The sequence below is a fragment of the Brachyhypopomus gauderio genome, chromosome 7, assembly GCF_052324685.1.
Source record: "Brachyhypopomus gauderio isolate BG-103 chromosome 7, BGAUD_0.2, whole genome shotgun sequence".
NCBI classification, from domain to species: domain Eukaryota; kingdom Metazoa; phylum Chordata; class Actinopteri; order Gymnotiformes; family Hypopomidae; genus Brachyhypopomus; species Brachyhypopomus gauderio.
In genome coordinates, this window is record NC_135217.1 from 944,328 (window position 1) to 962,403 (window position 18,076).

The 18,076-nt window shown below is 39.8% G+C and overlaps 1 protein-coding gene across 4 annotated transcripts in view; it reads right to left on the reverse strand.

Moving 5' to 3' along the window:
* Positions 1-920: 920 nt before the first annotated feature.
* LOC143518411 (uncharacterized) overlaps positions 921-18,076 on the reverse strand; it is a 48,895-nt gene continuing 31,739 nt past the window's right edge. Inside the window, exons 4-12 of one of the 4 annotated variants that reach the window (XM_077010887.1) lie at positions 17,201-17,215; positions 15,507-15,521; positions 13,828-13,845; positions 8,440-8,544; positions 6,037-6,097; positions 4,643-5,179; positions 4,187-4,258; positions 3,826-4,079; positions 921-2,040 (exon numbers count right to left, since the gene is read on the reverse strand). In XM_077010887.1, coding sequence (XP_076867002.1) covers positions 2,023-2,040; positions 3,826-4,079; positions 4,187-4,258; positions 4,643-5,179; positions 6,037-6,097; positions 8,440-8,544; positions 13,828-13,845; positions 15,507-15,521; positions 17,201-17,215 — 1,095 coding nt within the window. In that variant the 3' untranslated portion in view covers positions 921-2,022. Of the gene's footprint in view, positions 2,041-3,825; positions 4,080-4,186; positions 4,259-4,642; positions 5,180-6,036; positions 6,098-8,439; positions 8,545-13,827; positions 13,846-15,506; positions 15,522-16,391; positions 16,627-17,200; positions 17,216-18,076 lie in introns of those variants that run through there. The other 3 variants (XM_077010889.1, XM_077010888.1, XM_077010890.1) reach the window with 3 other exon arrangements.

Below are 18,076 nucleotides of genomic sequence, written 5' to 3' on the forward strand. Positions count from 1 at the left end.
GACGGGGTGAAGGAGGCAGGCACCACGACGTTGAAGGTGAACATACAACGATTTATTAATACTGACGTGAAGCTCCGGGCGGAGCGCGAGCAGCACGCAGTTCACACTCACGCAGACACGAAACTTTAGACAAAGACGAGCACAAGACACTGCGCGAACGCACATTATATAGGTGATTAACACAGACCCTCGTGATCTCGAGACAAGGCACAGGTGATACTACGAACACGCTCACGGACAACCCACACCCACGGAACTACTTATATGGACATAACAGCACGCAGACAACATAACGGCACGCCCACAGGGAAGGGTCCGGGACTGTCACCGTAACACTCGTACACTGGAAATCTCCATTGCCCCCCTCAGACCTCATGTGGTTATCTGATTTAATGTCCTTTCTAAACCTGGAGAAATTTAAATTCACACTAAAAGGTTCAACTCACAATTTTTACCAATCTTGGCAACCTCTTCTTTACTAGTTTGACCAATCTAAAACTGGACTAACTCTTAAGGGCCCCTATCCTTACTCATTTAGTTAATTCAACACATTTTGTACCTACCGTACTCATAATCACTTTCACTTTCAGTATTATTATTACCGCCCCCCCCCCCCAACTTTTTTTTCCTTTCCATGAAAAAATGGATGTTAACACTGGTTATGTCAGTTTGTGTACTGTAATTTTATACAATGTTCAATAAAAATATGTATAAAAAATATATATATCCTTAATACTGTGAGGTATACATAGAAATTATACATCTAAGCAAAAAAAATTAAAATGTCAAAGTCCAATTTGAGCCATTCTAGTTGAATGACCTAACTGAGCAAAAATGAGAGCGTCACGGCATCTGTCGTCATCATCATATGGGTATTTGTCCATTTACAGTCCGTTTTTAACAACACACATTAATACATCTCAACTTAACTCAACTTTATTTGTATAGCACATTAAAAACAGCTATGGCCATGCCAAAGTGCTGTATAGAGGATACAATCAGTTAAACGAGCATATCACAAGGTATGTAACAATCCATGAATATAACATGTTAAGAAATAATACAGTATAAAAACTAGATAAACATAAAAATAATAATAAAAAACCATTAAAACCAGATATAAGGTCAGATGCTGTGTTAAAAGCCAAGGAAAAAAATTGATTTTAAGATGATTTTAAAAAATTTAAAAATACAGACATGCATACATCTAAAATAACACATTACACATTGATACCTTGTTATGCATTAATCTAAAATATTACCACACACAAATACAAGGTTATATATATGTCTAAAATAGCACAGCACAGGAAGACATGGATATGCATTTGTCGTGAAAATGTCTTGAAAATATATGAGGTCTCAGACCCTCTTTTGGGTTTTATTACAAAAGTAAAAAAGCATGAGAGTCTCATCTAGAACAAGAACTCTGAGGAGAGAGGCCAGTCCAATCTCCTTTATTCTGTTATCACATGTTTACATTTGGGCACACTGAGAAACTGAGGGAGGAGAATGCACATTGGACAGTTTTTGTCTCACATGTGTATTCCTCCTAATATGGAGCTTTCCTGTTTTTAGCGGAATAAACCGACGTATTGGTTGCACACAAGCTTCCTGTCTCTGCACCTTCCTCTTATGCAGGTTACAATATACACACACATACACACATGATTACATACTGAATCACTAAATCTGCTAATCAGAATGACATGTACTAAATCATAATATTCTTTTGTAATCTTAAACAAAGCAAAATGGCATAATTTCCCTCACAGCATGTGTCTATGATACTACCACACAAGAATACATGGACATGCATATCTAAAATAGCAGTCAAATGCCTGTTACGAATTGACCAGGCGGAGAGGAATCCAAATGCGGAAGTAGGTCACTTAAATCACACACACAGAGAATGACCAGTAGATCACTAGCATAATGCTTAGCAATGGTAACGTTCTCTTGGGGTGGTCGGGACGGTCCAGGGTCGTAACGGGAGAGCAGAATCCAGGAGGTACAGAAGGGCTAGGCAGGAGGCGAGGTCTAGGGAGCAAACAAGGGAGGTCAAACGGGAGAGAGAAACGCTCGGTATGTGGCATGAGTCAACAATACTTTGCGACTGAGACGTGCTGGGGAAGGTGTATAAGTGTGACTGAAAGGGGGCGTGGTAATGAGAGGCAGGTGAGGCTGATTAGGGAAGATCAGGTGGCATTCCTTACAATGCCTATCTAAAATAGCGGGAGATCATTGTTGTGGTTTTAATCTATGAGTTCCTCAGAGCAGAGGTGATGGGGAGAAAACCTTCTTGCATTCCTTGTTGCCTTTCCCAAGTACTTTAAAGGATAAGATAAGGGGTCAGTTTCTCACACTTTGTGAGTGAAGGTCATCTCTGTGTTGTGATTGGTGAAGTACAGGGGTTGGACAATGAAACTGAAACACCTCTGTCATTTTAGTGTGGGAGGTTTCATGGCTAAATTGGATCAGCCTGGTGGCCAATCTTCATTAATGACAAGTAAGAGCAGAGTGTGTTCAATTAGCAGGGTAAGAGCACAGTTTTGCTCAAAATACTGCAATGCACAAAATATTATGGGTGACACCAGAGTTCAAAAGATGACAAATTGTTGGTGCACGTCTTGCTGGTGCATCTGTGACCAAGATAGCAAGTCTTTGTGATGTATCAAGAGCCACAGTATCCAGGGTAATGTCAGCATACCACCAAGAAGGACGAACCACATCCAACAGGATTAACTGTGGACGCAGGACGAAGCTGTCTGAAAGGAATGTTCAGGTGCTAACCCGGATTGTATCCAAAAAACATAAAACCAAAATCATGCCCAAATCATGGCAGAATTAAATGTGCACCTCAACTCTCCTGTTTCCACCAAAACTGTCGTGAGCTCCACAGGGTCAATATACGCAGCTGGGTTGCTATAGCCAAACCTTTGGTCACTCGTGCCAATGCCAAAAATCTGTTTCAATGGTGCAAGGAGCACAAATCTTGGCCTGTGGACAAGACATTCATGGCATTCCCTTGGCCCAATACTTGTGCTAGATGGCTGCGTCACTGCCAAGGACTACCGAACCATTCTGGAGGACCATGTGCATCCAATGGTTCAAACATTGTATCCCGAAGGCAGTGTCATGTATCAGGGTGACAATGCACCAATACACACAGCAAGACTGGTGAAAGATTGGTTTGATGAACATGAAAGTGAAGTTGAACATCTCCCATGGCCTGCACAGTCACCAAATCTAAATATTATTGAGCCACTTTGGGGTGTTTTGGAGGAGCGAGTGAGGAAACATTTTCCTCCACCAGCATCACATAGTGACCTGGCCACTATCCTGCAAGAAGAATGGCTTAAAATCTCTCTGACCACTGTGCAGATCTTGTATATGTCATTCCAAAGATGAATTGACCGCACAAGGAGGCCCTACATCATACTAATAAATTATTGTGGTCTAAAACCAGATGTTTCAGTTTCATTGTCCCTGCATTAGAAAAGTCTTTGCTTTCTCTACTACAACAGCCTTCCCAGAAGAGGTGAAGCTGTTCTAGCTGCAAAGGGTGGACCAACATCCAGGGGAAGTGACAGGGGATGTCACTTAAGCCCATATGTGAGTCAAGAAAGGTAAGCGAATACTGCTCTTCCTCAGTAACAGTGAAGAGGATCATGGTGTTCCTACAACATCTCTCTCCAAACATCTCCTCCATTCTCTCCAGCATCCCTCTCTCCTCTCCTACAGGCTGCTTCACTGGTATGACTAAGAGGAAGACATGGGGTCCTGGGGCAGACAGACGGACACAAAATCCCTGTCCTGTCTCACCTCCTCCAGAGAGAGTTCAGGGCAGAACCAGTCAGGAGTGTCCACCACAGTCACCTTCCTCCCAGCCACCTCCCCCTGTCTGCTCTCACTCTGCTGGGGGAGTGTAGATGTAGCAGCCTGGCTCCTCTCCTCTCTGCCCAGGATGGTGCTTCCTGCTTCACTCTTCCCAGACCCAGTCCTCCCCAGCAGCACCAGCCTGAGTTCTGGTACAGGAACCAGCACTGGAGAGTCTGGACTGGAGGATTCTCCACCCACTGGAAAGGAATATGAATAAATCCTTTAACACAGAATATTTAATGCAACCTGGAATATATATTGTTAATAAATCCTGTACTATATGAAACTATATTTAAACTCTTACTCTGTGGACGACGTCCCTCAATACTGTTTCTCCTCCTGGGTGGAGCTACTGAGTCTGGAGTCTCTCCACTCACTATAATACAGCAGAATCAGACAGAACAGAGAACACATTATTCAGAAGTTAACCGTTAATTATTATTGAAGTAATTTATGATAGACTATAATTAGCTATTTTCAAAGGATCACTTGTATAACTTGCATTTTATTGTAATTGTGTGGCCAGTGGGTCACATTGTGTCTGATGACCAATGAAGGGTGACAACACCAATGACAGGACCTTTAAATGTCACGTCTGAAGCATCTTAGTTGGTTTATACTGAATAAACCCATGCTCTCTGGCCATGATTGTGAAAAATTCACTAAGACTGTGTGTTTCTTGAACAAAATGAAATAAATCCACCACAATAACAATAAGCCTTATTTTAAATCATTCTCTTTTTTATACCAAATTACTCACTCTTTGGAGAGTCCAACTTGGAGAGTCTTCTTATGACTTGGACTAGTGGGTCTGGGTCTGTCCTCTTCTGCAGTTGTCTGCTTCTCTCCCCTATAAGTCTGTCTCTCTCCTCTAGAAGTCTGCCTTTCTCCTCAATCTGCTTGTCTTTCTTCTCAAGCTGTTTGTTCTTTTCTGTCAGTTCAGTTTTCTGTTGTTCCAGTAGGATCATCATCTCCTGGAGTTGGCTGGTCTTGTCCTGTAGTTCTTTTCCCAGTGTCTCCAGTTGGTGTTTACTGGTTTCTCCCTCTCTGACTGTGTTCTCCAGTAGTCTCTCAGTTTTTCTGGTCTTGTCCTGTTGTTCATTCTTATTTTTGATGGTTTTATTTTGGTTCTCTATTGTTTGTGCCTGCTCAATTACTGAAGTTTCTTTTTCTCTTATGTCCTTTAATTTCTGTCTAGGGTCTGGGTCTTCACTCTCAGTGTTCCAAATAGCTTTATATTTAACTATTTTGGGCAACATCTGCACTACATGCCTTGGAAAACCTTGATCATTTAACTCTGAAAAAAGGTTAATTATGTTAGATTAATATTATTATTTGGCATTGTAAAATTTGTCAGTATTCATGTTTAAACTGTTAATGTTTAATCGATGAAGTCCATTTGTCACGGTCCCTGATTTCTCCCTTCAGATGTGTCCATGTGTCTGTATTCATTTTTGTAGGTGTTTGTTTCTGTATGTCACGTAGGGCTACGCCCCCTCTCCTAGCTGTCACTCCGGTTTTCCTGTTCCCTCGTGTCTGTGTTGTTCCTTGCCCGTTAGTCCCGCCCTGCTTGTCTGTTGCCCTGGTTTCCCATTGTCTGTCACGCCCTTGTCCTCAGTGTTTCCAGCTGTGTCTGTTTAAGTTCTGTGTATTTATAGTCCATGTGTCTCCCATGTCTGTATCGGTTATTTTGTTCATTCAGTTCTCGTGCCCGTTCATGCCTGTGTGGATTTTGTAGTTTTGTGAGTATTGTGCGTTTATGTCCTGGTCTTCCTGCCTTGTTGTTTTCGTGCCCCTGTGTCGTCATGCCGGTCTATATTTCGTGTTCGGACTGCCTGCCCAATATGACCCCCGCCTGCTATTTCGACTCTGTCTATGGAATTCCACTTAATAACTCTCGCTCTCCTCAGCGTTTGTGTTGCCTCCCTGTTCTGCGTCACACAGTTTGTTACACCGTGTGTGTGTGTAATCTGTATCACCTGTCTCTCGTCTCATAGTGTTACACTTGTTGTGGTCTGTGTATCTAAGCGTATCTTGTCCTTGTCTGTTATTTGTACTATGTGGTGTGGCTGTCACCACCCCCACCCCTCAACATGTGGTTATAACTCTTATAATAAAATTAAATGGTACTTAAGTTCTTATTTTCCTCCTCACCATTCAGCAGAGAAGATTCCTCCATTTTCATTCTCTCCTCTTCTGTCCATCTTCTGTCTCCCTGTGGAAGTGAATTAAACAGAGTGAAGGATCCATGATGTTATACTGTGTGTTATATGAAGGACCAGTGTGGATTATAGAGAGTTGATATTATTAAGAGTGGAGACCCTGCTGACTGTAGCTGCTGTAAACTGATACTGTGTTTGGTAGCACACAGTCAGAATACAGTCAGCTGAGGAACACAGTCAAAGTACAGACTGATCAGATTTACAAGTGATATTAAACCTGTAATAAATCACATAGCTCTGTGGTAATGTGGGTGTAAAAAACCTGTAATAAATCACACAGCTCTGTCTTAATGTGGGTGTATTAAACCTGTAATAAATCACACAGCTCTGTGGTAATGTGGGTATATTAAACAGGAGTAAATAAACAGATTAAATCAACCTCCTGTGCGTTACACTCATTTGTACTGTGTGTGTGTGACTGTAGTTTCTGAGGCTAGGTCCATGAAACGGATAACCGCTGATTGCGCCCAGAGAGTCTAGGACTGACTCGGGTGCCTCTTGTGGATGTAGAAGGCGAGGCATCCGAGAGAGCCCTGACAGTTTTAAGTTAATTTTAATGGGATCAAAAGACACTCATATGCATACTAAGAAACTTGGTAAAGTTCATTTCATGTACACATATTCTTTCTTCAATACCTTCAAGTTAAAAGTGCCAAAATATGCAAATTCTTATTTCTGGCAACCAAAACGAACATCTACAACATTGTTTACGTCAGGAATAGATGTATTTTAAAAACATGTTATTTTAAATATACTCCTGTCACCACTGCAAATCTAAGGCACCGTCTACAAATGACCTTGACACGGATGCAAGTGGCCGTTGTAAAGGCCCCAGAGCACTGCGCATTCTGTTTTTTGCAATAATTTCAGCTTCTAAACGGTCCATCTAAGACCACCAAAGAAGTTGTATTACTGTCACGGTCACGGCTCCGGACCCTTCCCTGTGGGCGTGCCGTTATGTCGTCTGCGTGCAGTTATGTCCATATTCGTAGTTCCGTGGGTGTGGGTTGTCTGTGAGCGTGTTCGCAGTCTCACCTGTGCCTTGTCTCGAGATCACGAGGGTACGTGTCAATCACCTATTTAATGTGCGTTCGCGCAATGTCTTGTGCTCATCTTTGTCTAAAGTTTCGTGCCTGTGTGAGAGTGGTCTACATGTTCTTGACCTCCGCACGGAGCTTAACGTGTTTTTGTTCATTAAACGTTCTTTGTTGCACCATTCGACACTCGTCGTGCCTCCTCCCTCGAGTGTTACAATAACAATATTCTGGATCATTTTTGTCTTATTTACAATTGCTTGTACACAGCATGTCAAAAATGAAAACTTAAGGTTCAAAACCTTAATTATTGTATAAAATGCAAAGTTCTGCAAAAACAAAGGCAACTGAAAAGCTATTACTGTAATACATATTTTTTTGCACATATAGATCAATGAAATAAAATGAAGTACAGTAATGTACCGGGTCAGAGAGGAGCAAATATAACAATTTGTCCTGCAATCTCAAGTGCTGGTTTGGTCCTTCACAAATGCCAGATTGGTCCCTATAACAGTGTCCACCTTCTTTAGTTTTTGAATGAACTCTACCAACAACTGGTTCCAGAAGCAGAAAGGGAATAGGTGAGAGGAAACACGAGGACATTTGTGATGGGACGATGTAGCATTCTGTCATTCTCATGTCATCACAAACTGGTTTATAGACCATCCAAGAGTGATGTCCCTTTTCCTCCCGCCCTACTCGCCTTTCCTCAACCCCACTAAGGAACTTTTTTCAGTCTGGAGGTGGAAGGTGTATGATCATCGGCCCCATGACCAAATGTCCCTCCTGGATGCAATGGATCCCGGCTGCAGAGACATTTCAGCTGAAGACTGTCAGGGGTGAATAAGGCATACCAAGCTTTTCTATCCCAGGTGCATGGCAAGGATCAGCATCAGATGTGATGTGGATGAAAACATGTGGTCAACTGCTGAAGACCGTTTACATAACACCTAACAAGAATTTTCAGTTTTGTATGTTTTTTTCCCCCTTGTGTGGCTTTTTTGTATATGTGTATTTTTACACATATGGGACCATGGCTAATTATGTGACCAGGGATATGTGTGTGCGTGTGTGTGCGTATGTATGTATGTATGTGTAAGGAGACAGGGGAAATGCTCCGTGTATCAGGATAAAGACGGGATTTACAACTTTGTCGTTTGGACGTGTTTTAAGGAAGTATTGACATGGGGAACTCCTTCTGGCATATAGGACATATCTGCACAGAAATAGATACAATACAAAAATACACATAAGAGGTATTTACAATGAAATTAACAACACAAATAATCAGACAATATTACCCCATGGCTGCTTTCGGGAAGCTCAGTTTCTGTAGAATTTTCCCCCAGCTCCTCTGAAGTCTCAAGCACTTCTCTGTCCTCCACAGTAACAGTACCAGCCAGATCCTTTAAATACATTAAGTTCATAGGGTTAAAATGTTCACACTCAACTGCAGTGAAAAGGCTAGCCTATATTAAAAACTTCCAAGACTCCTACATAAACAAACTTTAGATTAACATGCTGGTCTAGTTTACTAAAATCTTTTCCAAATGTTTGAGTAAAATTAAGCAACTAGAGTGCCTGTTAAATATATTTGCTGTGATTTCATGCAACCACTGACTAAAAGCTGTTCATTTTAATTAAAGGTTTTTCTTGAGATTACTTATTTGTTATGTAATGCTTTAGAATGTGTGGGAAATGTGATCTAAATTGAAACTGTAAAAAAAGCAGTGAACAACATGTTATAGGGGAAAAACAAATTAAGTTAATCATACTGCCCAATCCTTGTAGGTGCTATGATTAGCTTAGCTCAGCAAATTTTAAAATAAATGTATATTAAAACACTTATGCTCCTCTGTTCATTTCAGATGCACTTTTGAAATAATAATAATAATGTTGCAGTAGGCAAATTGCCCTGATTTGCACTGGTGGTAGTTGTTGTTTTTTATTTTATTTTTTTATTTAAATTTATCTTAATATTTAAAAGTTGTTCTCTGCACTACTATGTAAACTAGTTTTAAAATATTTTGGTGCAACACCTTTATATTTAATTCTTCTTATACGGTAATATTTATAATTCATTTGCTTTTTATTTGTTTCTTTAATACTGATACTCTGACACTGGGACAGAGGCTGCAGGAGACAGAGTCTGCAATATAAAGCTTTTATTATCCATCACAGAATTAAACACAGGAACTCAGGCCACTTGGCAAATGTAACACAATTGAATACTTAAGGGAATAAATGAAGGAGTCCACAGGTAACAGGAGGCTTGTGAGTAAGTGCAGGCATCTTCCAACGAGGTGAAGATCCGGGATGAACACGTGATCTGTGACCTGTGGACCTTTAGTCCTGCCACGTGTTACGAGGAACAGGTGTGAGTACTGAGGGGTAAAGTGATGGGGCACTACCAAAAATCTCATCTATGGCACCACATATGGCAACCCCCCCCCCCCCCCCAACCACACACACACACACACACACACACACACACAACCCGTCCTGGTCAATAAGAAAATAAGAACCAGCGTCTCCCAGTACATCATTCCAGCTCCTCCCAGTACATCGGTCCAGCTCCTGTTTCACACGAATTTCTCCAGCCTTCTGCAGATCAGAGCAAAAAGTGTTGCAACTTTCCTAAAACTTTCTCAAATTTCTCAACACGAGCAAGTTTCTTGGAGACCCACGGTTCACTCAACACGTTTCATGTGTACATAAGTGAATACAGATATGATGACTGGTCTTGAAAACCCAGAACCTCCTGAACTCTTCAGAGGAAATAAAGACTAATAACTGGAATCAGAGAAAGAAATCAAAGGTTCCCACACCTTGTTTAACATCAAATTCAAGGACCTTTAAATTACTTTCCAGGACCAACTTCCTCAAATTCAAGGACTGCACCTGGCACCATTTACCTACTGTTACCCCTGAATATGTTATCAAAAAACCATGTTAATACAATGCAAATGTAAAAGCCTGAATGTCATATTTCAAGCCATGCATCCTGAAATTAGCATTTTCCGTGAATGAGTGTTGGAGGGTCTGTGGAGCTATGTGGTCTCTGGTGGACATGGACTCACTCAGATATATCAGAGCTGGATCAGCTGTTTATCCAGGCTGGACACCCGTAATGTCAGTTACAAATCCTGCTAGTAGAGTTCAGACTAGCTCATCAAACACCTACCAGCACACGTCCTCAACTGGAGGCAACTGGTCACTTGCTTTACAAGCTCACAGTCAAAAGTCCGTTGGACTGTCTGTGTTATGAGTCACATGATCCCAGACCAGCTGTTGTACACACACATGACCCCCATAAACAAAATGAGGAAATTTCCACTATGGTTCCATGCTGGTGACCTTTGACCCTCTTGTCCCACTTCTGTTCCACCTGCACTTTTTTCTAGTTCCTCCTGCTATTCCTGTGCACTTCCTCTTCATATCATCATTCTTCCTCATCATCTTCCTCCTGCCTCCCCTCCTCTTCCTCATCATCTTCCTCCTGCCATACATTCTCTTCATCCTCAGACTCTTCCTCTTGCCATTCCTCGTCTTCCTCCTCAGACTCTGAGAGCTGCACCTTTCTCTTCCTCTTTCCTCTTCTCATCATCTGTCTCTTTCTCATTGTGTCATTAGTGTGAGTCTTTAGATGAGCCTTCATGTTGGCTTTGGTCCTGAAGGTGACCTCACACACAGGGCAAGGGAACGGCTTTATGTCCGTGTGTGTGAGCCGATGCCTGGTCATGTGACTCAGCACCTTAAATCGGGCCTTGCACAGTCTCTGAATCTCTGTTACCACACACTACTTCCCAGAATCCCCAGGTCAGTAATCATCCAATCAGAATGTCTTATTGAGATCATCATCCCCAGATCACTGATTAGATCCACCTGCTCCTCATTTCTCTTCCTTATAAACCCCTGTTCATGTTCTATGACTTTGTGAAGTGTTGCCTCTGTTTTATGAGCATACTGAGTGTTTCTATTGTGTATTTTACATCCCTGTGTATGAATTATCTTTTGTATTTCTGGATTCTGTGATTTGGATTCTCCTGTTTGGATTTGTTTGCTTAGTGTATTTCTTTAAGAAATCATAAGGGCACACCACCTCTCTACCACTGAACTGAGTATCTGGGATGGGATTGGGGCGCTTGGTTTCGGACTCAGACCAGCTTATCTTCTATCCCGTCTGTTGTTGTTTGATTGTTGTACGAATTCAACAATCGTACAATACTAAATACTAAACCATTCCAAGCACTTGTACGTCATTTTCAATGTCCATTTCAATATTTCCCAGCACGTTAAACTTAAATAAGTTAAATATTTATACATATACTCGAAATGATTCGAAATAATTCGCTTTTTTATCACATTATTTAATGGTTGTTTATTTTCAAAACGCCAATCTTAACGTCTTCACGTTCTCTCATGTTTCGTCCTGGAATTACAAGAGGCTCGTATTTGTTAACGTAATACAAAAGAACTGTTCAGTCAGACAGATATTTGTTGTGAAACGTAGTAGTTACAATTTCAGGCATTTTCAAGTACTTTAGCCTAAATTTCAGCACTTTCAAACATGAAACACAAAGCAACATTAAAATTCATCAGGTAAATGTTCCTTCCCCTGTTTTTGAGGAGTGTTTCTTTATACTACCACATATCGGTTCGGAGAACACTGCACGCGGAAAGTATAAACGCTTCCACCGTTCGCGCAGGGCCGCGCGAGGTGGGCGGAGTCACGCGTTACGGTCACTCGCGAAAGTATAAACCAGGCTTTAGAAAGGTTCATTTCTTCCAATTGCTTGCGCCCCACCTGCAATACCCATGTGCCCCACACTTTGAGAAACTTAGAGACATTCTCCAGCTCTTCACAAGAAGGCTGTCTGCTCTACTGACCTGTTTCTCCCACAAATATAAACCTGGACAAATCAAACATGACATAATATTATTATTGACATAATAACTAATCACATTCAGTGCAGAATCTGAACATCACATGACCATTGTAATAAATGGAGAAGACTTCACACACTCCATGTCTTTTGTTTTTCCACAAACAATACAGTGGATGAAGGTGTGTGTGTGTGTGTGACTCCAGTGATGATAATTCACTGATGACTCAAGTAATCAATAACACATTAACCGTTCAGATAACACATTATCCAGTGTAACACTGTCATCAACATCAACAACCTACACAGCTTCACACTGTTGTGTGTTCTGGTTGCCATGGTAAACCCCACTGTCTCTACATTTCTACAGTGCACAGGTGCATTATGGGAAGGAAGCTGACATATAGAATCATCACCCTGACATTGTTTGGTTTTGTCTTTGTTGCCATAACTACATTAATGTTAATGTAAATGTCCTGATTAACGTATCCTGGGTCCTTTTACACATGAATTCAGTAATAAAGGTAGTGAACAGTGACATCACTCCCATCAGACCAAGACAATTAATTAATTATGTCACTTAATGTGGATGATCTGGTAACGTCTGTTCTCTTCTGATTAAGACTTTAAACCACATGTGTTCAACAACTAGAAATATGAATAAGCCATGAATAAGCCGGTACTTGCGCTTCGATGACAAGGACACCCGTGCGGAACGTGTAAAGAGCGACAGATTTGCTGCAATCTCGGACATCTGGCAATGTTTTGTACGTAACTGCACTCTGTATTACACGCCAGGACAACACATCACCGTTGATGAGCAGCTCTTTCCAACCAAGGTCCGCTGTCCTTTCCTGCAATACATCGCTACAAAACCTGACAAGTTTGGCATAAAGTTTTGGATTGACCATCTTACAGTCTGATGTTTACAGTTCAGTTGTCCAGATTTTCCCTGTATGTTGTATTTCATGATGTCATGAAATGTGTCACTCACTGTTGACTGATAACAGCAATCAAACAGCATCTACTGGTGACTCCTAAAAGCCCATTAAAGATTGATGAGGCTTTATAGCCACCATGGCCCAAAGCTCTGGAACTCTCTTCCTGAGGAGCTCAGAGACATTTCATCCCTGTACAGCTTCAAGAAGAGACTCAAAACCTGTTTAGATTTGCATTTTGTTAAGGGACTTCAATGGTTAATTATTTTATTGCTTTATTATTTTACTATACTAAACTACATTTTATGTCCTAATTATTTAAATAATTTTGCCGTCTTATTAATTTTATTACATTATTTATTGTTGTTTTCGTCTATTATTTTAATAATTGTCATTGTATTATTACCTTATTTTTTATGATTGGTTTGTTTTTATGTTGTTTTATTTATTCTGTAAAGCACTTTGAGTTGTATGAATGTATTAAAATATTATTATTATTATAAGGTGTCCTAGTGTCCAGTGACTCTGAACAAACTTCAGATGAGTCACACATGAGTGATTAATTGTGTGATGGGGTAGAATTATCCCATCACCATGACAATGGCCTTGTTTGGTTTTCTCCTTGTTGCCATGACTACATTAATGTTAATGTAAATGTCCTGATTAACGTATAGTGGGTCCTTTTACACATGAATTCAGTAATAAAGGTAGTGAACAGTGACATCACTCCCATCAGACCAAGACATTTAATTATGTCACTTAATGTGGATGATCTGGTAACGTCTGTTCTCTTCTGATTAAGACTTTAAACCACATGTGTCCAACAACAAGAAATATGAATAAGTCATTAAAATAGTGTACTCACCATCACTCTCAGATATTCCTGTAAAGGACAAAGTGGTTAATGATAAAGGGTTTTGACAGCAGTAAATGTGTTTTTAAACTATGACACTAGAGTAAGACATTCTCCAACTCTTCACAAGAAAAAAACTGGAGAAAGAGCTGCAGTCCTGGTTTCTCTTTCTGTTGGAGGAGATCTGCTGCTATTGTGGATCTCCAGAAACATTCAGCTCGTCAGTCTCCATTAATGTCTGAGGTCATCAAAAGTCTTTTTATCAGTCCCCATCTGCTTTGTATGCAGCTGTGTGTAAAGACTCTGGGAGCTGAAGCTGATTCAGAGAGTCTCTGCTTCACAATCACCTCACCTGAAGTGGATTCTTCTACCACACTGTTTACATGGAAATATTTAGAATAGTCTCATACTAGTTTAATTTCAGTCAGTGTATCTTAGGTCTTGTTGAGAATGTGTAGTAAAATGTAAAACATTTATGTTGTTCTGCTCATAATTCCCTACTCTTAATCCCTCTGTCACAGCTCTAATAGTCCAGTTCTCCTGAATGTCTCTACAGGAGATGAGAGATTCTTACTGACCACATCTGGCAGTGGTAACTGGTTAGTAACTGGTCACCATTTGTTATTTATGAAATTAACTGACATGGGAACACATGCAACAGGTAGACAGCCTGTGTTGTTCATGTTTGTACAGACTGTTGGTGTAAGGACGTGTCTCCTAACCAAAGACTGTATATAGTCTGTGAGTCTAACATAGACCATGAGAATAAAGGTGTTAAACCTTTTAAACTGTGTATGACCATCTTACAGTCTGATGTTTACAGTTCAGTTGTCCAGATTTTCCGTGTATGTTGTATTTCATGATGTCATGAAATGTGTCACTCATTGTTGACTGATAACAGCAATCAAACAGCATCTACTGGTGACTCCTAAAAGCCCATTAAAGATTGATGAGGCTTTATAGCCACCATGGCCCAAAGCTCTGGAACTCTCTTCCTGAGGAGCTCAGAGACATTTCATCCCTGTACAGCTTTAAGAAGAGACTCAAAACCTGTTTAGAGCTGCATTTAGTTAAGGAACTTCGATGGATAATTATTTTATTACTTTATTATTTTACTACACTAAACTACATTTGATGTCCTAATTATTTAAATAATTTTGCTGTCTTATTAATTTTATTACATTATTTATTATTGTTTTCTTCTATTATTTTAATAATTGTCATTGTATTATTACCTTATTTTTTATGATTGGTTTGTTTTTATGTTGTTTTATTTATTCTGTAAAGCACTTTGAGTTGTATGAATGTATTAAAATATTATTATTATAAGGTGTCCTAGTGTCCAGTGACTCTGAACAAACTCCAGATGAGTCACACATGAGTGATTAGTTGTGTGATGGGGTAGAATTATCCCATCACCATGACAATAGCCTTGTTTGGTTTTCTCCTTGTTGCCATGACTACATTAATGTTAATGTAAATGTCCTGATTAATGTATCGTGGGTCCTTTTACACATGAATTCAGTAATAAAGGTAGTGAACAGTGACATCACTCCCATCAGACCAAGACAATTAATTATGTCACCTAATGTGGATGATCTGGTAATGTCTGTTCTCTTCTGATTAAGACTTTAAACCACATGTGTCCAACAACTAGAAATATTAATAAGCCATTAAAATAGTGTACTCACCTTCCTGAGAAATTCCTGTAAAGGACAAAGTGGTTAATGATAAAGGGTTTTGACAGCAGTAAATGTGTTTTTAAACTATGACACTAGAGTAAGACATTCTCCAACTCTTCACAAGAAAAAAACTGGAGAAAGAGCTGAAGTCCTGGTTTCTCTTTCTGTTGGAGGAGATCTGCTGCTATTGTGGATCTCCAGAAACATTCAGCTCGTCAGTCTCCATTAATGTCTGAGGTCATCAAAAGTCTTTTCATCAGTCCCCATCTGCTTTGTATGCAGCTGTGTGTAAAGACTCTGGGAGCTGAAGCTGATTCAGAGAGTCTCTGCTTCACAATCACCTCACCTGAAGTGGATTCTTCTACCACACTGTTTACATGGAAATGCTTAGAATAGTCTCATACCAGTTTAATTTCAGTCAGTGTATCTTAGGTCTTGTTGAGAATGTGTAGTAAAATGTAAAACATTTATGTTGTATGCTCATAATTCCCTACTCTTAATCCCTCTGTCACAGCTCTAATAGTCCAGTTCTCCTGAATGTCTCTACAGAAGATGAGAGATTCTTACTGACCACATCTGGCAGTGGTAACTGGTTACTGGTTAGTAACTGGTCACCATTTGTTATTTATGAAAGTCACTGACATGGGAACACATGCATCACGTAGACAGCCTGTGTTGTTCATGTTTGTACAGACTGTTGGTGTAAGGACGTGTGTCCTAACCAAAGACTGTATGCAGTCTGTGGGTCTTACACAGACCATGAGAATAAAGGTGGTAAACCTTAAAACTGTGTATGACAATCTTACAGTCTGATATTTACAGTTCAGTTGTTACGGGCTCCAGATTTTCCCTGTATGTTGTATTTCATGATGTTATGAACTGCGTGTCACTCACTGTTGACTGATAACAGCAATCAAACAGCATCTTCTGGTGATTCCTAAAAGCCCATTAAAGATTGATGAGGCTTTATAGCCACCATGGCCTAAAGCTCTGGAACTCTCTTCCTGAGGAGCTCAGAGACATTTCATCCCTGTACAGCTTCAAGAAGAGACTCAAAACCTGTTTAGATTTGCATTTTGTTAAGGGACTTCAATGGTTAATTATTTTATTACTTTATTATTTTACTATACTAAACTACATTTTATGTCCTAATTATTTAAATAATTTTGCCGTCTTATTAATTTTATTACATTATTTATTGTTGTTTTCTTCTATTATTTTTATAATTGTCATTGTATTATTACCTTATTTTTTATGATTGGTTTGTTTTTATGTTGTTTTATTTATTCTGTAAAGCACTTTGAGTTGTATGAATGTATTAAAATATTATTATTATTATAAGGTGTCCTAGTGTCCAGTGACTCTGAACAAACTTCAGATGAGTCACACATGAGTGATTAGTTGTGTGATGGGGTAGAATTATCCCATCACCATGACAATGGCCTTGTTTGGTTTTCTCCTTGTTGCCATGACTACATTAATATTAATGTAAATGTCCTGATTAACGTATCGTGGGTCCTTTTACACATGAATTCAGTAATAAAGGTAGTGAACAGTGACATCACTCCCATCAGACCAAGACATTTAATTATGTCACTTAATGTGGATGATCTGGTAACGTCTGTTCTCTTCTGATTAAGACTTTAAACCACATGTGTCCAACAACTAGAAATATGAATAAGCCATTAAAATAGTGTACTCACCTTCCTGAGAGATTCCTGTAAAGGACAAAGTGGTTAATGATAAAGGGTTTTGACAGCAGTAAATGTGTTTTAAACTATGACACTAGAGTAAGACATTCTCCAACTCTTCACAAGAAAAAACTGTGGAGAAATAGCTGCAGTCCTGGTTTCTCTTTCTGTTGGAGGAGATCTGCTGCTATTGTGGATCTCCAGAAACATTCAGCTCGTCAGTCTCCATTAATGTCTGAGGTCATCAAAAGTCTTTTCATCAGTCCCCATCTGCTTTGTATGCAGCTGTGTGTAAAGACTCTGGGAGCTGAAGCTGATTCAGAGAGTCTCTGCTTCACAATCACCTCACCTGAAGTGGATTCTTCTACCACACTGTTTACATGGAAATATTTAGAATAGTCTCATACTAGTTTAATTTCAGTCAGTGTATCTTAGGTCTTGTTGAGAATGTGTAGTAAAATGTAAAACATTTATGTTGTTCTGCTCATAATTCCCTACTCTTAATCCCTCTGTCACAGCTCTAATAGTCCAGTTCTCCTGAATGTCTCTACAGGAGATGAGAGATTCTTACTGACCACATCTGGCAGTGGTAATGACTCCAGTGATGATGATTCAATAATGATGATGATTCAATAACACATTATCCATTAAAATAACACAGTATCCAGTCTAACACTGACATCACTCCCAGGAAAAACCTACACAGCTTTACACTGTCTTCTGGTTGCCATGGTAAACTGGTTGCAATGGTAAACAGATGGAAGTCAGAAGCCCCTCAGTAAGATTATCAGAGTGTTTACACACCACATGAATATTACATTACAGTGTGTGTGAGTTCACTCTCTCATTAATGGATTAAACATTTACATATGTAATGAGTATTTGAAT